Source organism: Melozone crissalis, unplaced genomic scaffold (genome assembly GCF_028551555.1).
Source record: "Melozone crissalis strain CALT ecotype California unplaced genomic scaffold, PUWL_Pcris_2 ptg000006l_1, whole genome shotgun sequence".
NCBI classification, from domain to species: domain Eukaryota; kingdom Metazoa; phylum Chordata; class Aves; order Passeriformes; family Passerellidae; genus Melozone; species Melozone crissalis.
In genome coordinates, this window is record NW_026535784.1 from 44,307,829 (window position 1) to 44,332,302 (window position 24,474).

A 24,474-nucleotide genomic window follows, 5' to 3' on the forward strand; every position below is an offset into this window, starting at 1 on the left:
CGCGGTGCGTCCGCGATCCGAGCGCTCTAAGATGGCGGCGGTGGAGCCGGTGAGTGCCGTGGTCCCGTCTCCCGCCCGCCTTTTCCTTACCGGCCTCCCACCGCATCCTGATCCTCTTCCTCCTCGTCGAGACGCCGCTCCGCCGGCCGCGATGGGCGAAGGCGCGGCGGGGCCCCGGGTGGGCGGGCAGGCAGGGGTGGCTGGCCGGGGAGGCCGGCGAGGAGCGCACGCTCGCAGGGGCCGGGGCGGGGGAGGGGGCGGCGGGCGCTGTGGCCGTGCCGGCACCGCCACCCCCGTGCGGCGGCCGCGGCTGCGGCTGCGGTGGGGCCCGGCGGGAGCGGGGCCCGCGGTCCGGCGGCGCCCATTGTGTGGCGCCCCGCCCGCGGCCCCGGCGGCCGCCCGGCCCGCCCGGCGCATGTGGCGCGGTGGGGGTGGCCATGTTGGTTCCCGCCGCCGCGGCGAGCCGGGCGGCCAGGGGCGGCTCCTCCGGCTGCGGGGAAGGGCCGCGCTCCCGGCGCGCTGTGCCCCGGAGGCCCCGGGACAGGCACCGCGCTGAGCGAGCGCGGGCTCGGTAAGGCACAGATGCCCTGCTGGGGCAGCCGCGACAGCAGCCCCGCTGGTGAGACTCGGCAAACGAAATCGTCTTTGCCAGGTTGTGTCATCTTTTATTCCAGGGGTGTTTGGTTTTTTTCTTTTCAGACTTTTCATGATAATTCAGTACTTCTTTTTTTTTTTTTCCAGGTGATAAGTTATGTTCATGGTATTATGCTCGGTCTTACAAACGTAGCCCCAGCCCGCACTTCCATAATGAGCTGGAGCAGCTGGAAGTGATCCAAGTACAGTTGTTATTCTAATCCCACATGATTGTGTATCATGAGGAGAGGACAGCAGAAGACTCTGTTAGGGTTACAAGAAAACACAGTTAAAGAGGGCTGGTGTCTTGCTGCTGTGCATACCAGCTGTGGCTAAACAGCCAGTGTGCTGTTTGGGGAGGCTTTGTAACATTTAGACAAAGTGAGCAAAGTTTGAAAATCAGTGGTTTTATAAAGACTAATTTTGCCCTTTTGTGTTAGGGGCACTGATTTTTCTCTTAATGGTTTTTTTCTGTGGACTGAGCCCCATATTTTTAACTACAAGGAAGAGATTGCCGTGGGTCAGCTTTTATAAATTGCATGGCAGCAGTTCTGTACAGGGAGAGTGTAATTCATTAGAAGTGCAAGACAGACTGCCAGCAGCACCTTTCCCATGTTCTTCAGCCAGTACTAAACACTTGTTTTCACATCCAAAAGCCACTCTTTGAGTTGTTGCTCACATATCTGAGGATGAAGGCTTCCTCTCAGTGCACTGCTTTGTGGTGACTGTGGAGTTTAGTAGAAATTGCAATAAATAATTTGCAATACAGCCTTTAGAAATTGAAATTACTCTGAAGGCCTGTGCCTTGTTGCTTTCTTTGCTGTGCTGCTGACACAAAAACTGTCTTTGCATCATTTTCTCCATTAACTCCATCTGCCCATTGAGGTAGATCTGACCTAATGTAGCAGAAAGTAAACAATTGCTTTTGTCATGCTGTGTCCCAGCAAGATTGATTGCCTAGATCCAGTTCAGCATGAGCAGTTGTGCTGAACCCTTAAAAGTAGAAGATGGGGCAGCACTCACAACAGTTTAAGTAATTAACTCAATTGTTGAATGTTCTGCTGTAGCTGCAGTGTGTTCACATCCAGGAGTCAGCTATCACCTGTGCTTGCTCATTTTCAAATTGAAGTAAATAACAAAGTCTTTGTTTATTGTCCTTGTAGGTGACTTCCTTCTCCTGCCTAAGCCCAGAGTTAGACTTGCATAGTGACTGAGGTCAGAGGTGTTGCAGAAACACTGCGTGCTTTGCAGCTGAACAATTTAATTGCATGTGTGCTTAGGGATTACCTCTTCCTCATAGGGAGGCCTTTGTGTTGCTCACCTGCAAAATCTGGACCTGGGTTTGTAGACTTGGCTTCTGTAATGCTTTCCTGGTGGGGGAGTGTGTCTTGGGAAATGAAAATACAACTGAGTATGGGTTGTTCTTAGTTTTTTTTTAATACAGGCTTCTACTAAGGTCAGTGATGTTTCTAGTGCTGTGATGGTTTCAAAAGTAGCATACATTGAAAGCCTTCAGAGGCTTGAAAAATGTTTCAGACTGTTAACAAATCCAGAAACTTGAGTTGAGAGTTCTGTACAGAGTCCCATAATAGCTGTCAAAAAAGCAAGATTGTTCCATTTAAATACAGACCAATTTCACTGTGGTTTACTTCACCACTGTAAGGAGAGCATAAACCTTTGCAACACTGACAAGTTAAAATTCTCAGTTTTTCTTGTGATGTCTAGGTTTTTCTTTTTAAAATATTCAGATTGATTTTTGAGAACATGCAGAAGTGTCAGTTGTTAGAGTGCTCATACAGCCTTTGGGGATTAAATGTGATCAGGCAAAACCATGCAAAAGTCCACAACAAAACCAGCAGTGATGCTTTAGTAAACAGTAATTTACCAAAGGTGACTTTAAAATATATCTGCACAAAGCCTGTAACTTCTAGGTGCATATAAATCTCATCTCTCATTGTGTAAATTGGAAATGGCATCATGGTTCTTTTGTACTTCTGCTTAATGGCAGCTATTGTCGTAAATGCAATTCTTGTAAATTTAACTCTGTTTTTTTAGCCTACAACAAGTGACATTTCAGTTATATGTAATTTGAAAAGTGCTTATTTGAGAAGGTAATCCTACATAGGTGAGAATCAAAACTTTATTTAAAAGAAGCTGTTATCTCAATGGGTTACAAGCATAGAGGTATAGGATCTTAAAATTCTGGAAAGTTCATAATAGCTCCTAAATGTAGGCTGAAAGGTATTTATTTTGCATTATTTGCAGACAGGTGGCATGTAAGTGTAATTCATTTTCAGACTTGCTCTTGTTGCTGGGTATTTCTGCTGTAGAAGTCAGTGATTTGCTCTTCTTGAAGTCAGTATAGCATTGAACTGCAGTGAACACAGTTGCTTGCTCATTGCATTTTTCTGAAATGGTACAGGATAGATGTACCTTTCATGCTATTTTATAATTGAGGATATTTATCATAAGCTTTTGAATTTTAAGTAACATATCTGAGTGAGTATGGAACTTCCTCTAAGAGGAGTATGTTGTACATCTTGTAAATTTTTTGAGATAAACATTTTTCTGAAAGCAATTTCAAATAATTACATTTCACATAGCATATAAAAGACCAAACTTATTTCAAAGAAATGCATAAAAATAGCGTATGAAATCAAGCTGTGTTTCATTACTGGTGCTACATGCAGGTGTGGAGGTACATGGGAAAGGTTTTGATGGAAAACGTGTCCATTTTGGCAGCTTTCTAAAGATTAGTTTGAATTTTGAGGAGACAGAGGGGAGCATTAAATAAGGGATGCTGGTAGAGTGCCTGCATTGTGAAAGAGAAATGCAGACTTTAAATGTCAATTAATGTGACTTGTTCCTCAGCTACATTGTCTTTCACTTTTGAAGTATTCTGTAGTCAAGGTTAAATTTGAGTTTGGAAGCTGTTTGTTGTCTTGCAGTAGTCCTTGTTTATTGAAGTTTAAAGCCTGTTCCTGTGTAGGACATTGGTGAAAGGAAGGAGTGAGTGTGTGATGTGCAGATGTGAGTGTGCTGTGACACGACTGCTGTTAGTGGCCTTCACCTGCCAGCTGTCCTTGATTCTGTGTAGTGGATGTAAGGCAGAAATTTTAACTGTTTAAAAGTGGTTTTTTTAGTAGAGGTCTGTTTCTCTTGTGCTCTGAGCTGTTCATCAGATAACCTGTATGTATGACATCCTTTGCAATCACTGGGCATACCAGTAGTAAATCCAGTACTTTTTCTTTGAAGGCCTCTTTTGACCATTCATGCATTCTACATTAAATTATTTTCTGAAGGTTGAACGTATTGTTAATTTTCAGCGGATACAAAATTCTCTATTGAACCAGAGGTTTGGTATACTTGTGAAACATGGAGGTCTTTTGTGTAGACGTGTTTGGGGAGACTAGAGGCTTTTTGTTCTTTGAATCATCTGAACTGTTCTCCCCAGCACTTTTGGGAAGTTTTCTTGTCAGAGTGCTTTAGAAGTGACAGAATGTCCTATGTGGAAACTCAAACTCATCCCATGGGTAGATTTTGTGTTCCAGTAGCAAAGGCAGCAGCAGAGTGCAGGATGGGGTAAGAGGTGTTAGCACAAGGGCAACTTGCTTAGGCAGCTGCAAAACCCTCAAAGATACTGAGGTAGTTTGATATTGCTTGTAAACGGTTTGTTAATGCTGGTTAGAAGTTTGTGAGTTAAATGGCAAAAATCTGATGGGCATTTTCATGAGTATGTAACCCATTTTGCAGAGGTTAACATGGCTATAAAGAGACTCTGTATGTTTTAAGTCTGAGGTGGTATTTCCTAGGAAACCTTTGACCATGGAGGAAGTGTGTGACTTTTTTACTTAGTCTTTTATTCCTGTTCTCCTGTACACATGTTCACTTCTGTTGTAAAGTGAGGGGATGTCACTCAGTTAAAATCTGATTTCATGCTTGTGTTTTGATAGTGATTCCCTATCTAAAAATCTATGGTGTTCTAAGTAATGGTGAATGCAGTTAGGATAGTTGCTGTCTATTATGCCTTGCTGTGTCACAAGTAGAAATCCTTTCTTTGTCCTGGTGTCTGGAAATCTACTTCACACTTCTAAATTGGTAACAGGTGGCTCTTAGTACCTCTTTTCCAGTTGCTATTACATGTACTACATATGATTTTTACCACTGTACAGTCATTCCAGAGTTGTGTGTCAAATCATCACTTGGTTTGTTTTCTTACAGGAGGTAATAAATGCTTGTGGGTGTGCTTTAACTTTTTTTTTTGGTCCAGAATGTTTTGAAATAAATGGCTCTTGAATTTTGTGCTTTGGAATTTAACCTAACTGTGGTGTCATAGCAGTTACCCACAAGACACGTAGCAGCAGCAGATAGTAGAAACTGTTTTCCCAAGACATTGGGTAACTTAGGCATGCAGTTTTCTTCTTTTAGAAGCTCTAAAGAAGAAGGTGAAAGCTCCATAATGTCACTTACTTTGGTTTAATGCAACAGACTTGGAAAGCCTCTTCCAGTAATGAATTCTCTTAGCCTTCACCAAGAGCATGTAATAGTGCCAGGTTATGTCCTTTTGGGCAGTAATTGTTGCACTCCAACTGGACTTGCTGGACAACTTCTGTAGACAACTAATGACATTAATGTGGTCTGGGCAGCATCTGAAAGCCCTCAGTAAAACCTAGTCAAGCTGCTTGTTCTCCTTAATAAACAAACCTGATGAAGCAGTTTTTATTGCAAATGCTTTGTTTCCTGTCCCAGTGACGTGCACACCTTTCTTTGATATGTTGGTCATTATGTGCTGTGGAGAAAGAGTAAATAACACCAATTAAATTTGCAATGTCCGAATCCAGGTAATTGCAGATACACAGAGTCATTAAATGCTGAGTAGGCAGATGTTTCATGGGCTTCTGCAGGCTGATTCCTACATCAAAAACCGTGTGGGTGGTGAATAAATGTCACTTAATTATGTGCTGTCTTGTGGATGAGAAGTGGGATTGGCCATGCTTTCCAGTTTATCTGGTAGTACTACCCTATTTTATTACTTTTAAAAGCAGCAAACCCAATGGTTACTTAGTGTATAGAGTCAATTTTAGGCTAAAGAATACATTAGTTATGAGCAATGGTCAAGTATTATGAAGGATTTTAAATAAAGTAGTCCAGAAACTGCAGGTGGACTCAGTCTGACTTTGGTTAGTAGTGTTGCAATTGCAAGGTTCCAAGCTGTGGGTTGCTAAAAATGTGGACATTAATTCATGTGATATTTATAGAATAGAATTGTATGCAATTTCTTGTAGAATTTCTTGGATATCAGGACGTTAAATGGACTTTAAATACCAATTAACAAACTTAGATAGCTTCTATTTGACTAATAACAGGAAGTGCTTTGGTATTACAAGCATTTCATTTTGGTACTCGGAGCAGTGAGCTAAACGTTAGATGAAAGGAAAGAGGAGCTGATCGTGATTAACCGGCCCAAAGTTAAAATGCTTATTTTTCTGTTTTCCTTGATGGTTGTGGGAAACAGAAGGAAGTGCCAATAAGCTGGTTTAGGCTTCTCTCTGAGGCCAGGCAGAAATAAGGTTCTCTAATAATAAGTTCTGTATGTAGGCCTGTAGCTATCCTTGAGTGGGGCAACCTGGTGTTGGAAAAAAAAGTCTCTTCTGGTGGCATAGATTTTGAGGGGAAGGGGAATGGCACAGTCCTGGGTCGGGGTCACTGTTAGGTGGGCCTTGGAGCTGAGCTGTCATTGTCCTGTTTTGGACAGGAGCTTGAATAATGGTTAGTCTGAGCTTCATGAATGCCATGTAGCTTTCAGAATATCTGAAGAGACTTGATATTGTGGTGGTTTAAGTAGAACGTGTGTGCTGAGTCAGATGTCTTCTGTTTGTCCAAAACCAGAATTTCATGTAGTTGTGTGAAGAATGATGATTATCAGTGTACCAGGCAGGTGTTGAGGCTCATTGTATTTTTCTTTTTGTCTGACTGTGCTACCTTAATCCTTTTTAATGTAGTCTTTTGTTAGAAGTTATGAAACAGTTTAGCCCTGCATGTGCTCAGTGGCTTTGTATTGATTCTTCCATTTTATGTAGTTGTGATAATTCTGGAAGAGTGACCAGGGAGACTTTGGGATTAGGTCTTTGTATGTTGAAAGCTAGTTGCTGAGCAAACACGAGATTCCCAACTGAAATTGTTTTTGGAAGATACTCTGCATCTGCATTCAGCAAGAGTGAGTCTGTTTAATGTTAAAATTCCTAGTGTAATAGCATTTGTAAATCAGTTGTGAATATTAGATGTCACAGCTGCAGAGTATGGTGACTGCAAGCAAGCTTTATCACAAAACCTAGTGCTATTCCAGCACATCAGCAGAATTTTTCTTACTGTATTTGCACGTGTAACTTTTCTGAATTTTCTAGTTAGGAGCCCCTGAAGGAACCACACTTAAATTTTGGTTGTCTATACTTGTTTCTTTGTAGTACAGATAGTGTGAAGGAGGAAGTATTGAAGTGCTTCCTTGGTGAATTACACAGCTTCCGTGCACTGTCTGTCTTGAATTGTTCAGTGGGATGGTTTTGTGTGATTAAAGATGAAGGATACCAAAAGTAAGTGGGGGTTACACTAGAAATTCTGTTCCAGATAGTAAGTTCTTCAAATTCTGTGGTTTTTTGAAGGTCTGCTTAGCTTTTTATAGTATTACACTGGAGGAGATGTGACAAATTTTTCAACACTGTGCTTCTGTGGGTTTGTTAGTGATGGTCCCTTTGGGAGAGCCTCAGAAAGCATTTAGGTTTATTTAGAGGAAGGGAATTGTGCTATTGTACTGTGTAAATCAGAGCACTGGCCAAGTGCTCCTGTTAGATCTCATCAAGTCAGTCTCTTCACTGTGAGTGCAGGTGCATGTAGGTGTCCTGAAATGTCAGGAGGTGTTTTTCTAGGTGGGCTGTTAAACTAGGCATACTTAATTATTGTCAACCATAAAGGAGTAACTTCTGTGATGTAAAGCGTAATATCATGCTTAACAATGTTAAATATATTGATAATGAAAAGAAAATCCCTGTTGAGACATATCTTTAGGTGTTATCCAGGAGAGTTTACCATCTGGGTCTGTGAAGATAGAACAGTGTTATCACTTCAAATCCACTTTTCAACAGCTTTGGCGTGATAAATGTACGTGGAAGTCTGGAGCAAACTGTTCCATTAAATTGCTTAACATTACTTAATTCACTCCTATGTTATTTTTTTCTGTTAAAACCAGAAAATTTAAATTAATTTTAAAATACTACTCTTATATTTCCACACTTGGAAATGTCTGGAATCTTTGGCTCTGCTGTACTTAGCCTTTGTTTATATTACTGAAGTGCTTTTTCTTTCATGGGGTCAGCTGTACAAGCATTTTTGTGTTAGCTCTTGGGAAGGATCAGCAGTCCTCCTTTGTGTTTCTGTAATATTCCAGCATGGATTGCAGGTTAGGGAGGGATGGCGGTAACTGGCAGGGACACTTGGCATCACAATAAAGTTTTGTATTCCCTGGTTTGATGGGAAGGCATTAGAATTTCAAATCTGACACAATGACTTCTCAAACTGATTGACAAGCCTGAGGGGATTTGCATGCAAAGAGAATATAATTTACTACTTTGTTAAAGTATATTTAATATTTCTAGAGCTGTCTCTAGAAAGTTGAAAAATAACTCTTGAAGTCAATCTAATACATACTAAACCAGTAAGTACATTTATTTCAGTTGGAAATTTGAGAACTGATGTGTGTTCAATCAAATTCTGCTGTTTGGTTCATGATGATGTTGCAAATACAAAGATAACTGCACTAGCTTGGCTTCTAGCTGTTTGCAGTAGCTGATTTTAGATCTGAGAATTTTAGTTTTATCTTCTACTTGTATTAATAGATTTTTTAAAATAACAGAGCCTGTACACTTGTTTCAAATGATGCTATGTCAGAAGCTGATAAAAATAATTTTCGTTCTGAAGTTATTATTCTCTGAATTTATTCTAGATGTGCATATTCTAGATAACATAGATTGTGTATTTCTAAAATAGCACTCAAAACTATTTCAAAATTAGACAAGTATGTATAGTAAACCATTTTGGAAACAAATTACATAGGAAGCAAATCACTGAACAGCAGAATGCAAATTTCTGAACTTAGTGCTTATTGTAGGACCTGTTCAGATGTTGAAGAATAAAGGGATACAAATTGTGCTTCCATTATGTGATGTGGGCCTCCAATCAAGATAAATTATAGGAAGTCTTAGCTTCACCCTTTCTAAAGTAACTTTAGAAAACTAAATTACTTCAATAAAAGTAAAGAAGGAATGTATTAATAACTCCTCTCTTCAAACAGGAAACCACTCCCAACCCCCAACCTGCAGAAGAGGAGAAAACCGAACCAGCACCTAGTCAGGAGGTTGCCAACCCTGAGCAGTATATTAAACATCCACTACAAAACAGGTAATGGTACAGAAACTGACTGTAGTTTTTGCCAGGGATAGAAAAATGCCTGGGGCTTTGCGGCTCTTGTTGACCTTATATTCTCTAGCAGTATTTTGGGAATTCTCGGGGTTTTTTTGAAGATTTTTGCAGTGGGGTTGCAGAGTAAGGAGAATCTGATCCAGATGTTAATATTCAGTGTCTTCTTCAGGTAGTGCAGTTACAGAGGCTGAAAGCATTTGCGAGTTTTCAAAATGCAGCCAGGTACTTTGAAAGAGCATGACTTTGCTTTTAGTTGGAGGCAGGCAGAGCTTTTGTTGATTTTGTCTGGTGTATTTTAAGAGGCTGACGCTGAGATGTAGCTGCTGCCCACTAGAACTGGGAAACCTTGCATTCTGCCTTGTACTTGGGTAAATTAAGGTGTTGGTGGTAAAAACTTGCAGTTAATATTATATTTCAAAGTTAGTGAAATTCAAGCCCTCTTAGAGCTTCAAAAAACCATCTTGGAAGTAATTTTCTCCCAAGTGAGCTGATGAGTTACTGTGGAATGCTCAGTACTTATTGTTGGCAGATACCTTTTACCAAGTGATACCTTAGTCTCAGTTTAAGTTTGGGGCAAGTGTGGAAAGCAGTGCTTCCCTGTAGTGCTATGCTGCATGTATCCCACTTTCCTTGTAGTCTTTTGGCTTCCATCTTCCTTCCTTCCTTCCTTCTCTTTCTGCTGAACACCTTGACTAAATTGATGCTAACAGTTCCTTACAAGTGTTAGTGAGGCTATTACTGGAATGGAGTAAACTTTTACGAGGTTTGAAATGTCAGGAAGGGTCTCAAAACAACAGATTTGACGCCTAGTGATTTAAAGCTCTCTGCTGAGAGAAGATAAATATAGCCTAGTGCTAACCTGAGTTATTTCAACACTACTGAAATGATCAGAGTGGAAAAAAACCCAACTGTTTGATTAAATGCCTCATTAGGTATCCTTTTCCAGCATTTTAAATTGCTGCAATGATGCTTTTTAGATTCAGAAAGAGCATTGTTGTGTGAAAGGTTCAATTTTGTCTTGATATTTGTACTCAGGTTATTTTTTTCATTCAATTTCATCTTTATATATGCTACTTTTAAACCTTGAAACAATCGATTGGTGGGCATTTGAGGTGGTTGCCATTCGCAAGCTTAAAATGCAGCTTGTATTTTAAAATTTATGCTTTCCTAGTATGTGAATACTTGGGAAGCTTTCATGTCATACATAGCTTTAGAGTGATTTAATTTGCTTATGTAAGCTTTACAAGGAAATTACTGGCCAGGGAGCCCAGTTTGAATCGGTGTTTTTTTTGACCATTATCAATTGTTTGTGGTAGGGGATTGCAGTTTAGCAGTGACAGCAAGGAGAAACATCTGAAGTTTAGAGTCTTAAAAGAATTCCAAAGCTATTTAAAATATTTACCTAATGGATTAATGAAGTCTGACATAATTCTTGTAATGAAAGCACAAACACTGTTAGTCTGTAAAGAATTGATCATGTAGCTTATTGATGAAAACTGACTTCCATGCTCATAATATATTAAGGTTTGCAATTAGTTTGAATAGTTTGCAATAGTTTGAATACAACAATAGAAATAATTACATTTTTAATATACTTTTATTTCTGTATGTTTTTATTTTGTTCTCCTTTAGATGGGCACTCTGGTTTTTTAAAAATGACAAGAGCAAAACTTGGCAAGCAAATCTTCGTCTTATCTCAAAGTTTGATACTGTTGAGGATTTTTGGGCGTAAGTAAAGATTTTTCAATCTGCACAATCATTTTGGGATTTGTTGGCAGCTTATGTCCAAGTCAAAAAACCCATAAGTACTCCATTAACTGCAAATTCTGTAGTGTAATCTGAAATACTTGCAGTATTGAAGATGAAGTCTGTTGAAGAAAATGCAAATGGAGTTCTTCATCCTTTAAATGTGCATTGTCTTGCTGAAGCACTGCAACACTGCTTATATTCATGTGTGTATAACAGACATGTGGAACATTTAATTTGTGCAGCAGCTATCTCATAGTAACATGAACCTGTAAATTCTGGTGGCCAACTGATTGCCACTTCCATGGCCCTACGTTTTCCTCCTTGATTAAATGGCTCATGTTGCATGTTCAAGAGTGCCTGAATCTGGAGTGTGGTAGTTGAGACTCATGCAGATTAATGGCATTCCTGAAAAAAATTTGTTGGAGGTTACAGAAGAAATGACCTTCATTCTAAGTTGAAGGTCTGTGAAAATGGTTAGGCTCCAACAGCAATAAAAAACCCCTGGAGGTGGGCCTGTGCTTTCTAATCACTTGCTTCAATAAAGATTTTTGCCTGCCATAATGCTAAAACATGGAGAAAATGCAAGTGCTGCAACACTGAGAGTGAACAAAAAAGCATTATGTATTTGATCTTAGTGTTTCATGCTACATTGAGTGATAGGGTTCTCATTTTTGCATACTTTGTTTGGATGTGATCCCCATGGAGGGAGATGGAATCAGAATGTAGTAATAGGACCCATCAGTGACCCATTAGCAAAGGCAGGAAAAATGCTTCAGCCTTTTCAGTAACTTTGTTGGTGCAGTCCTGACAGGGAATGGGATTCTGGGCTTGTAACCAGCTTTCCCATTCCTACTGTGGGGATGACTGCAAACTGTGATTCACTCAGCTGACAGCAGTGGGGTATGTGATGGGCAGCTGAGTTGTTTGAAGTTCACTACTCAAGTTGGTTAAGGATAAATTTTTGAACTTCTATAACCAAGATAGTCTTGGTGATTAAAAAGTAATCTAGACGTCTGCAGTGGAGGTGTAAAATCAGCCACCAGCAGTTAAGTTACACCTCCTTTGTGGCTGTAGTGGGAAATAGGTGTGTTGCTCTGGGGAGAAAATTTCAGTGTCAAGGTAGTCTTGAAAGAGGCAAACTGTTGAATTTGTAACTGGTGTTACAAATCCCTCCCTTTGTGTGGTAGCTCATTGTTAGAACAACATAGTAATCAGTTTTCTTTTTGATGCTGAACTATGTCTCAATATTAGTTGGTCTTAGGCTACAGGTTGCTGTAAAATGTACAGGCCTCTTTCTGAAGCCTGACCTGTTAGGGATGAAAAAAGGCATTTTTTTCCTTGTTTGAGGAGGAGATACTATGTACTCCTTTGAATGTTTTTCTGAATTGCACGGTTGTAAATTTAATTCTGAATATACATTTTATTGTCTATCATCTGTTCTTGCCTTTTGAGTCTGCAATTTGAATTATCAGGCCTATAGCATTCATACCTAGAGTACTGTATCAAATAGCAAGGCTGAGCATTTCTCCTAAAAAAACTCTCAATTCTCCTTATTCCATGAATATATTAAATACTCATGGACACAGAACCTCTTGCCATGAAAGCTCAGTGAGTTATGTTCCTAATAACTTTGGACTTCAGTTCTAAACCTTAGAACTAGGTTTAAAAGAAGCATTGGAAATTAGTTTAAAAGCAGTTGTGAGGTTCATATTCCATTTTGCTGCTTTAAGCCTAGAACATCTTAGTACTGATACTTTTATATTGTTAAAAACACTAAAGAAATAGGGTTGCTTCTGAAATAACTTTATTGCTCCTTAATTTTTGGGCTTTGTTTAGTCATGTCTTAAATTCGTTTAAGAATTTTGTACCTTAAAACAATGCTTTGTTTCTAATCCTGCTTTTTTTCCTCTCCAATAGTTTATACAACCATATCCAGCTCTCTAGTAATTTAATGCCTGGCTGTGACTACTCGCTCTTTAAGGTAGGCTTGCTAACATTTTTTCTTGAGTTAAGGGTGTTGATGGATGGTTTCCTGACTAAGCAAAACACTCTCCAGTTATTTCCCTTAAGATATTTAGGAACATGGTTGGGAATGTCATAAAGGTGTTAATTTTTTTGAGGAAATCCCATTGTCTGAAAATCAGGTTGTCACTTCTGAAATTGCAAACACTTGCTTAACACATATTAGACAGTAGATTTTAATCTGTGACTGTATTAGTCTTCATTTTACGTTTGAGATGTTTGTGCAAACAATTAAGTGTAATTTTTTCTAATATAAAAGGTTTTCCAGCTCTGTCACTTGATGTGAAATGAGTTAAAATGTCTGTGGGAGGCAGCAATGTTGCCCCATATTCATTCTGGGTACTGCTAGCCAGATCCACAGTACTCCTAATAATTTCTATACTACCAGGTAAATGCTGTATTACTTAAGCATGAAATAGAAAAGTGCACCCAACATGGACAATAAGAACATTCTGTGAAAGTATCCATACTAGTGAATGGGGAAAGTGTACATGAAATCATGCCTCAGCTAGGGCAGAGATCTCAACTGGGGATCTAAGTTAAATCCTGACTCTTGGTAGTGCTTCTGTCATGCAGCTTCCTTTCTGGATTCCAGCACCTCAGTACTCCCTGAAGTGCTGGTGCCTGGTTTCTCCTTTGCTCATAAAATGTAGCTGCAGGCTGGGGCTCCTCAGCAGACTGTGTGCACTGTTTTTGTGAAGAGGTGCTGCTGCTTGGGTTTGGGAAGGTAATGGTATTTTAGGTGACTGAGAAAGCTTACTAGAATTTTAAGAAGCTATAGGCCCTTCAGAGATTAGGGTATCTATGGATATTGCTTGTATTTTTTGCATCAATTCTTAATTTGTGTTTTAATTAAGTGTGTGTATCTGCTCTGTTTGCTTGTCATTAAGCAGTAATAATTATGTAACTTCATGGAACAGGTATAGAATTGGCAACTGCTTCAGGCTTCCAGGCAATCTCTTACTGCTGTCCTTCAGTTGTGACCTCTTAAGAGGTCCTCTTAAAGGTGATGAAGTAGTTTAAGCTCTGCAGCTGCCAGTGAGGGTGTTATATTTAAAGTGAGATGACACCACTCCATCCTGCATGTTGAACACTTAGTTTTCAGCTGTAAGTTTTGTTGTGCAGTTCTTAGTGGGCAGTTCTTACAGAATTCCTCTGTTCAGACAATTACTTACTTTTTTAATGACCTTCTGAAGTGCAGCATAGCTGGTTGATACAGGAGTAGTAGCTCCTTCTTTGCTGTATCAGCACGTACAGAATCGTTTAATTCAGTGGAGGGCCCCGGGCAAAATGTGAATCAGATCTTGCTTTGAAAGGGTATCTTGTTTTGTTTTTTTTCCTTTCTCTCTCCAACAATGAAAATTCTCTTATTTTCATCTTGCATGTGAAGGAAGTCATTGAGAGAGACTGCCAAAGGTGTCTGTTTCAGTGAAATAATCTGTATGCATGAGTGAAGAAGCACTTGGCTGGTCTTACACTGAGTGCAAGACGTAAAATAAGGACTCCAGATAAAATTAGCAGCTATGTTCTGGTTTAATGCAGGGCAAAGCAGGTGGTTGTCTTTGCTTGTTGCCTCAGGATTTTTTTAAAATGTAATATGTAGCTAAGACTTTTGCCTGGACTGTGATGCTTCTGTGGAACCAAAAATTCACTAGTGTGCACTTGTTGTTTTGGAAGTTTGATAATGGTGTGAGACAGTATTTCAGGATATTCTGGTATGTGTCTTAAACTGTATGCTTCTTTCTTTTCTAACTGTTCCAGTTATCACTGGCCTTTTGGTGGCTCTTTAGGAAAACGAGATGGAGTCTGCTTTAATTGTGGCCTTTCTTTGCAGGATGGGATTGAGCCCATGTGGGAAGATGAGAAGAACAAGCGAGGAGGCCGATGGCTAATTACACTAAACAAGCAGCAGAGACGAAGTGACCTTGATCGCTTCTGGCTAGAGACAGTAAGCACCAGTGGAGCTGAGGAGCCTTGTGTTTGTGTGAAAATACATTTAACTGATTGGATATTTGGGTGCTGTGCTACTCTCACTGCTTGGCAGCAGAGTGTCCTGTAGGGTTTTATTGACAGGCTGTATTTGAATCGTGTTTTTTCAACAGTGATCTTTATGTGGGTGTATTCTGTCTTAATGCTTCCTTGTAACAGGGAGAGTTCTGTGGGACAGATTAAGCTTTTCCCATGTAATGTACAGAATATTACTGTAGAACTACTGTGAAAATACATTGCCTTGAGTGCAACTTGCTGGTTCAATTGACAAAACAATTTGTTTTACAAATACTCCTAAAAAAAGTTAATAGTTTTTAGGTTTTGGCTTTGTTGAACAAGGGACTTTCAGATTTGCTTTTTTCTTTGTGTATTTATCTTAATGCTGGGGTAGGCAATAATAGCACATTCATCCTGTATATACACACCATAAAATACTTCTTTTTTCCATTGCTCTTATCTCTTTGGAATAGAATTGAATGGTAAATTCTAGTGTGGATTGCAGTAAATGTATTACAGAAAAATGTATTGTCTAGGAACTCACTCAGAATAGCCTATGACAGTCTAGTGTGATCTAGGATTTAGGGACATGGATTGCAGACAAGACAATGCACAGCAGTCTTGGCAAATCTCTCATCTTTTGGCCTTGTTGTTGTGAGAGGCAAGGAGCGTTGCACCCCTTTGAAAGGGAGAAAAGGCCTTCAGAATCAAAGCAGAGGTGTCCAAAATGTCAGAATTTCAGGATCTTTGTAGTCACTGTAGTTGTGATTTGAAGCATTGAGCATTACAGTACTGGGCGGTGTGACTGCATGTGAGCAAATGAGCATCCTGCTGCATGTACTTGGCCTAATGCATGTGTGAGTCCTGACTGCTGATAGCCATGACATATGGCTTGGAAACATGTAGATAGACTGTGCAAACTGAAGGCCAGAGGGCTCTGCTTTTTGCTTAGCAGTGAGCAATGGCACAGAGCCTAAATACCCAGGTGACTGTGGTAAGTGCCCTGAAACAACCCTGTCACTTCTAATTCCAGTAATTATATACAACCAATTTTCTGCAATAGAAATCAAAGTCTTTATAGCTTCCCTTTGGAACAAATTTTTATTATAATATAATAATCTTAACTGTGAACTGAACTTCATTTCAGAAGACTTTTTTCCCTGTTGTGCAACACTCATGAAAAATGTACCTGAGGAGTGTTTATTGAGCATGGCAGTCATCTTTGCTTGCATGTGAACTAAGACAGTTGGTTGATATTTTGCATGTTCGTGTGTTGTTTGATCTCAACTATTTATAGCTTGAATTACTCAGTGAGTGTGTGCAGCCTGCAGTTGGGTGTAACATTTAAAGCATGTTTAGTTATACCTGATTTATTAATTAGCAGACTTTGTCCTTTTTGCATTTCCTTGAGTAAGCCAGCCCTTGTGGGTCTGATGGGTACTGGAAGACCTGCTTTGTTTGAGAAGTTGCAAACATGTTGAATTTCCAAATGTTATAAGTGATACCACAAAGCTGACATAACTGCAGTGTACTTAATGTACTGTGCAAGTGAAGGAAAAGAGTGCCCATTTGCAGATTCAGTGTGCAGAAAGATTTTATTTTTTTTTTAATTCAGCATAGCCAGGTGAATCTGTCTCAAGCACAAGAAACCATTAGTTTTGAGTATCAGGATTGCTTGTTCTACAAGTTGCAAGCTGAACATTTTAAATACCACTTTCACAGTTAGCATGTTACATGGAGCTGTGACCTTGCTAGGTCTGATGTCCCTGGCCAATTCCAAGCTTCACTGCTAGAAACCTGGGGGGAAGAATCTTGTGTTACTTGTGCACCTGCATTGGCGCATTGTATTAAACCCTGTTCAGGATCACTGATGCCCACTTTACAGTTTATGGAAATGCTGAAGCTTCCTGTGTTGATCAGAAGTAACATTTCATTGGGTGGCATTTACTGTCTGGCTGCAGTCAGATTTACCTCTAAATTGATAGACTTCAGCATGGAAATGAAACCTTATGTACCTGATGTTGTGCAAATAATCCTTAACAGATTCTTCCTAGATAATGAATGGAGATACCTGAAAGTTCAGATCGGTCCACCTGTTTTAAGTGTCCTGTAGAAAGAAGAATAGAGTGCTTAATTCTTCTCCTGTTTTGGATTGGGAGGATGGGGTGGAAGGCAGCACTGTGGAAATGATCAGCTGTATCAGAACTTGCAGCAGGTGGCAGAGGAGGAGGAATGGAAAACTCAGACTAGAAGAAGATGCCCTGCTAAAGTGTGTTCACTTGTAATATTTGGAACTTGAAATACTTGGAAGAAGACACTGAAATAAATAGAAAATGATTGTTGTGTGGCAAGTGGCTGTAGGCAGTAAAATGTGTTCCTCAGTCCTTGTGTACACTGAGTGCTTGCCTACAGAACAGGATTCTGACTCTGAACTGCTTTCTCTTTCACAGCTGCTGTGCCTTATTGGGGAGTCATTCGATGACTACAGCGATGATGTGTGCGGTGCTGTTGTTAATGTTAGAACTAAGGGTGATAAAATAGCAATATGGACAACTGAATGTGAAAACAGGGATGCTGTTACGCATATAGGGTAAGTAACACGCTCGCTGCCTCGGCTCTGTGGAGTGGAACCATGCATGTGAAGCTACTTAGCTTGAGGGAGGAGGCATTTCAGGCAACTGGAGCCTGTGCAGAGCTGTATCCCAAGCCTAAGTAACTGTGCCAAATTGTATTCAGTTCTTCGTTTCTAAACTACTGTGGCGGTAGTGCTGCAGTTCAGAGTAGTTACTAACAGATGCCCATACACAAATCTTGGCAAAAATTCTCACTTCACAACAAGGCATTGTAATTAACAACTGTAGGTAATGTGCAATCTGTTCCAGCCTGCCAGTTTGTAAAGGTGGGTAGTCAGTAAGAGTAGAGCATTGATACAATTTTTTTCCAGGAAAGTGATGCTTACAAATAAGATATGAAAGGTGCTTCAAGTCTTAAGCACAGAAGGATGTACACAAATTTGGGGGGGAACTGTACAGTGAAGTGCTGTGAAACTACAGCACATCCTATGTTTTGCCTCTGTTTTAGTACAGATAAAGTAGTGCTGATGATTTGTGGGTTATTTGACTTGCATGCTGTGGTCTTTAAGTTAAGCAGCAGTAGTTATCTCACAGTGAGTCTGTGCTATGGAAAATGCATGTTGTGCTCTAGTGTGTAGCAAGTATTCCTGACTACACAGTTACTATTTACACAATTATGTGGTTACAATTACTAATTACACGAGTATTTATTGGCTTCTGTAGTACTGATGCTTCAGAATAACTTGCTGTTAAATTTGTCATGGTAGGCCATTTACCTTATGCAAACCAATGAAAATACTTATTTTCTTGGCTTAGTGCATCTGTCTTAAGCCAAACTTGAACTGTCAGGCATAGCAGTTTACTTTTTTCACTACCTGATGATTCTTTTGATACATGCATTTTTTTTTGGGCCTTTAAGAATCTGTGTCTGCCTCCTACTAACAATTTAATTATACAGTCATGTTTCCAGGCTTCAGTGATAAGTGTTTAATAACAAACAAGCAAAACTAAGGTATTCATCTTCTGCTACCACAATACTGCAGTAAACCTAGTAGGCATCAGACAGCAATTTAGAATGTTATAAACCCTTAACTATAAGGAGTTGACTCCTTTAGAGAACTGTGAAAAAGTTAAGATTTTTGCAAACTGACACAAGTACCAAGGTAAGTTATGTTGCCTGCTTGCTCCCATGTTGCCTTAACTCCAGACAGGAGTGGCCATTAGTGACTTTCATCTCACTCTGTGCTAAGGATCACTCTGTGTGTGGGTGTGTTTGTGTCTAAGGCAGGTACTGCTGCTTCTTTCTCTGAAGACATAAGATCCAAGGTGGTTTTTCTTAAAGCTTCTGTTGGCTAAGGTGCCCATGACCAGGTCTGGGGATGTCTGCTTTCTGTCAGTAGTTAAAGGAAAGACAGCAACACTCTGCAGCCACGGTGTGTGGGGTGATTAGAGCTGACTGTTCCAGGGAATTGCTGTTCATCATGGCTTTATCATCTCAGTACATGTGAAATTGTGAACCATGAGTTCTTCATAGCTGTTCTGTTTCTGTATGTGGAAATACAGCTTTTTGGTTTAATGATACTCACATGAATGCAGTATAGAATCCCTCCATTTTGCATTTATTTAGGCCTGTTACGATTAATTTATTTATTTGAAGAGCTTGTCCTATTATGTGGTAACTCATTTTAAAAACATTTACTTGGATTTAGATGCAATACACCAGAAAAATCATACTTCAAATCCTTTATTCATATCTGAGAAATTGTTTCTAAATGGGCCACTCTTTTTTTTTTTTTTTTAATGGTGTCCACAGATCTTAAAAGCAGGTGTCCTGATACTAATTCCTTCTTAAGGACTTTGCTTAAACTGTTTTTATTTCTTTTCCTCTCCAGGAGAGTATACAAGGAAAGATTAGGACTTCCTCCAAAGATAGTGATTGGTTATCAGTCCCATGCAGACACAGCTACTAAGAGCGGCTCCACCACTAAAAATAGGTTTGTTGTTTAAGGCGACACCTTCTGAGTATTCTTTCATAGGAGACTGCGTCAAGCAATCGAGATTGGGAGCTGAACCAAAGCCTCTTCAAAAGCAGAGTGGACTACATTTAAATTTGATTTCCATCTAAATGTTGCTAAGATTTGTGAGAAGTCTCATTCGCCTTTGTCTTCTACTTCTATGTTCAATTTTTCTATTTTGGCCGAAGTAACCGTTACCAATTGGAATTTTAGTACACTTCACCCCCCAAATCCGTACGTGTGTTTCTGGCCCACTCTGTAATAGCTTGGTAGAAACATTACTATTGCAAAAAAGTAATTTGTTTATCCACAGTATTCAGAAAAGAAGTTGCATTTCTGTACCTGCAGGAAATTACTCTGTTTTACATTTGCATTGTATGCAGTAAGATTTTGCTGGTTTGGAAAAGAGTATGGTGCATACAGTTTTCTAGCAATTTTTTATACAGCATCATCTTTGCTGTAACCTCTGCTGATGGCTGCTAGATTAATTTATTTGTTTTCCCTATTTGATAACATTAGTGATATTTTGATTTCAGTTGTTTTTGCTCATGTAACATTTGGTGAAGAATCTGGGAGTATGACAAAGGTGGAATAAACATGAATTTTGTGCATTCTTTGGTAATTTTTTGGTTTTTTTGTAACATCAGAGCTTTGCTACAGATTTATGCATTTCAGTCAAATCAGTGATCTTTTTGTGTGATTTCCTGAACATAAATGTGGTTTTTTTTTTAATGTAACACCATAATTTACATTCCTTACTAGAAATAGTATGTCTGTTTTTGTATCTTATGCTGTATTTTAACACTTTGTATTACTTAGGTTATTTTGCTTTGGTTAAAATGGCTCAAGTAGAAAAGCGGTCCCATTCAAACTAAGACAGTGTACAAAACTGTAAATAAAATGTGTACAGTGAATTGTCTTTTAGACAACTAGATTTGTCCTTTTATTTCTCCATCTCTACAGCAAGTATTTGTACCTCTTGTGACAAGGCAGTCTCTACTGTGGCTTCTATTGTAGTGTCTTCCAAGAAAGATAAAGTCTGGAGCTATAGCCTGTTGAAACTTTTAATAAAACCTATTAGATAGCACCCTAAATCAAAGTGGAATTATATCAATGTGGCTACTGTTCTTAGTGGTTGGTCTAATTGATCATGGTTTGTGTTGTTTCTCTTTTGACTTCTGTTTTATGCCCAACCAAGAATTTTAAGAACAGAAAGCTGTTCACTGAGTTTCAGATAGGAGCTACAGTAAAAGTGCTTCAGTGAGTGATTTGCTCTAAGGATATAATGCATAAAGAACAAGTAGAGCATCCCAGAGACATGGCTACAAATAAAAGTATGAGTATCTAGATGATTGCTATTACGTATGTCTGAGTAGTTGAGGCTTTGTTTCATTGTTTGAAAGTTACTCCAGAGAGCTGTTAGTTTACTTGGAAGTTCACGGGATGGAGGAGAATTTGAGGGTGAAGTTCACTTATTTTGAGCAAAAAATGAGAAGCTTGTTCTTTCCACCTCTTAAAGCATGCAGCAAAATCAGTGCTTTATTACTGATTTCTTGCCTTTTTTTTTTTTTAAGTGTGTGATGTACTTAAAGATCTTGCCAGGGCTGTGGAGCCTTTCTTCCTCTAAGTGTCAAGGCAGGTGCTTATTGGGGTTTTGATCTTTGTGATAACTGATTAAAGCGAGTTTAGTCACTGGCAGTGAAGCTTCAGTTGCATCTGCCTGATGAAGGCACTCGAGTGTCTGCATGCTGAAATAGACTTGAACACTTTTCTTGCACATTTGTTCAGAAATGTGTCATAAGGAGCATATCAGACTGTGCCAAAAATGTCTGGATCATTATTACGACTGTTTAATAGAAACACTTTGAGTAGACATCTCTATCTAAAGATGCTATTCCTTCAGTATTGGGCATCAGCCAGGAGATCTGTGAATGTGCAGAGAGCTGCCTAGGCTGCTTGTGTGCTGGTTTCTGTGGATTCTCCTGTAACTGGTTGCTTGTCCTGATTCAGCAGGTGTGAGAGCAAGTCAGGTTTGTTTAATAGGTCCGTTGATAGTAGAATATAGCAGTCCATGCCTGTTTGCCAGCTTCAGCTAATCATCAGTAATGCTTGTGTGCATGGGAACGTGAAGATGAATCAGCCTCCTGAGTGCTGACTGCGTGTGTGTAATTTGGGAGCATGGCAGCCAGGCTCCTGCAAAGGAGTGTCACTGTAAATGGTGGTAGTGCTGCCCTTTTGTAAAGAGCATTGACATTAACCTGAGTGCTGTTGTGAGAACTACGTAGTATTGGATTTGTTCATTGCACTCCAAGACTGACCAGAGTATTACTTAGGGTAGCAGCATTTTGTTCATCTAGAAAAGTGATTGATAGGGGTTTTTTTGGTATGGCCTCAGGTTTTTGAGGCTGAACCTATTGAAGCAGCCAGCTAACTTGCACTGTAGTATGAAAACTGCAGGCAGGTTGATGTGAGGCTCTCTGCTGCTCACATAACAACTGCTGTATTTTTAGAAGACTTGAGAGGAAATTAGCTGGCATGGTTGCTTTATCAAACATACAGCCTATGCCTTTAATTCATTTTTAGAGGAAGCAAATAACCACAAAACTTGTTTTCTCCAGCTTGCAAATCACTTTGTGCTGCATACTAATGTTCTTCTGATTATAATGGTGTAGTTTGTATTTGTGTGCTGAGGGAGAAAGTGGAGAGCTCTCCATTCTGCCTATTACTGTAACAGCCACAGGCTCAGGAGAGGACAAAGCAGTAAATGTTGAAGTATCTCCTATTGCTGCAGAATATTCAGTGTCATTAAACTCCCAGCTAAAGGGGAGGCTGTTGTCAGTGTGTTGTCTTAGTAAGCCTGGGAAGACTACAGAGTAATGTTGTAAAGCATCTTTTTGGAAGTTGGGGTTATGTGGTACAAAACCAGAGCAAGGAAAGACAGCAGAAATTGCTGTGCTAGAAGAGCTGTAAGAATGTGCCAAAATACAGCCTGTGAAGATGGGGCAACAGATGAGGAATATGTGTGAATTGTCAGCTTCTGGGTATAACATTAAGTCTTGGACTGTGCAATGCTTTTCATTGTCACTTCTGTTTGTCCTGCTGCACTGTCACTGTCTTGTCTATCGAGTTGTCTCTAGCTCAGGAAACTTCACTTCAGTGTTGCCCAAATTCTGGAAACTTGGAGTAGTGGCTTTTAGCCAAGCTTGGAGTGAGCTCACAGTTTCCATCCTACCTAATGGAATCCTTTCTTACTAAATTGCTTGAAGAAAGTACTCTGGACTCCATTCTGGGACTCATACTAAATGCAAAAAAAAAAAAACCCTAAAATTTTGCATTTTGGTCTCTGGAAGTGTCATGGATCTTCCATGTGATATGTGACCTCCCATGTTTCCAAGAAGCTTAATTTTTCAGTCTTGGCCTGATGGTTTTAAAACTAGTTTTTAAGAAATCCTGTACTCTACCAGACAGTTAAGCTTGATAGTTAAAACCATAAAACTTTCAGGCTGCCTGGCACTTAACTTTTAGATGACTTTGCCCTCTTGAAAACAGTCAGTGATTTCTGCAATTTTTTTTGCTAATAGTTTTTACTTAGGTCATAAAATAACTTTTTTTTTACTGCAGACTTTGTGCCTTTTCCCATTGGGCAAGAAACAGACAAATGTAAATTACATGACCAGGAAGAAAGTAGGTATAACTATTTCATTTTGAGGCATTTCATACCTATCCATCTAAATTCTTTGGAGGGTGGAAGTGCAGAGTGCATTAGCAAGCAGTGTGGAACCAGCCCTGTGGAAGGCACCTGCTGCCCCTCTCCATCATCGCTGCAGAGCTCCAGGAGCTGTTCAATCCCAAAGGCTTGAACAAATGGCTTGGCCATTTTTGGTGTCTTTGTGGGACACCCATTCACTGCAGCTGCTTGAATAGATTTTCTGTCGTTTAGCTCTTAGAAGTTTTGTATTCTGCCAGAATTTGTTTTCAGGTGTCTGGCTCTGGCACTGCAGCAAAGCCTTTAATAAGCACTTAAATTCCTTCCCCTGTGATAAGAACCACGGTCACTCTTCCTCTTGCCTGGTGGCTGTCTGGCACTTTCCCAAAAGACTATGGGATTCCCTCCTAGCCTTTCTGTTTTTAAATAAAGCAGGTTCTGATGTCCAGAGCTAAATGTGAATTATGGCTGTGCACATGATGGTTGTTATGCTTCCCAGCATTAACTTGTTATTTTGTGTGATGCCTTAAATGTAAAAACATCCCAACTGAAGTCTGCCTGTTGTTATCAGTTTGCCTGCTAACCAAACAATTCGGATTTATTTTTTTTTTATTCCCTGCTAGTACTGAGCGTGTGACAAGCTTAGCTGTGAATTTGTGGGGTTTATGACTGCCTATGCTTTTCTTGTCTCCATTTTTCTAAATCCTGATGCTTTTCAAGCCTTACTAAAACATGTTTAATAAAGGGAAAAATTACATTGAGTCTAGTCACTGCTTTTTTAGTCACTGTGATACCATGGAGAATTCCAGGTGTTGCTAAACCCAGATAAAGACCGTGTGTGATGACTTCGGCATAATAATCTGCTTATGGGATTTCATTTTTTTATCTCTAGCCATGTAAGTATGATAATAGTGAAAATGATACTTGAAAGTGTGTGTGAATATATCGTATATAAAGCAAAAATTACTCATCTATTTTTTCAAAGTAGAAAACTGTTTTGTTATTTCTAAAAGGTTTCTTTGACTTTCTGTAATGAATTATTGGATTTTGCTTACAATAGGTAGTTTAGATCAATCTTTTTTCCTATGTTGTGCCTATGATTGTTATCAAAGAGTTGGAGCCAGCCTCGTAGGTCAGGTTTGGCATTCTTTGAAGTAAAGCTAGTTTTTGAGCCTTATCTTCCTCCATATGTACAGGGTAGTTTATCCTAGTGCATCTCACCCTGAGCCGTACAAATACGCAGAAAATATAATGGGAAATTGGAAGGTACCACTTTATTTCTGTAGTTTGAATGAAAATAAAGTTTCTGAGGAACTAA

At 39.6% G+C, this 24,474-nt stretch overlaps 1 protein-coding gene across 1 annotated transcript; it reads left to right on the forward strand.

The window, feature by feature from the left end:
• Nucleotides 1-24,474, forward strand: EIF4E (eukaryotic translation initiation factor 4E). The gene is made up of 7 exons (XM_054295148.1): nt 1-49; nt 8,978-9,084; nt 10,738-10,833; nt 12,772-12,835; nt 14,711-14,824; nt 17,313-17,452; nt 19,328-24,474. Exons 1-7 carry the CDS (start codon nt 32-34, stop codon nt 19,440-19,442), a joined length of 654 nt encoding a protein of 217 aa, XP_054151123.1. The 5' UTR covers nt 1-31; the 3' UTR covers nt 19,443-24,474.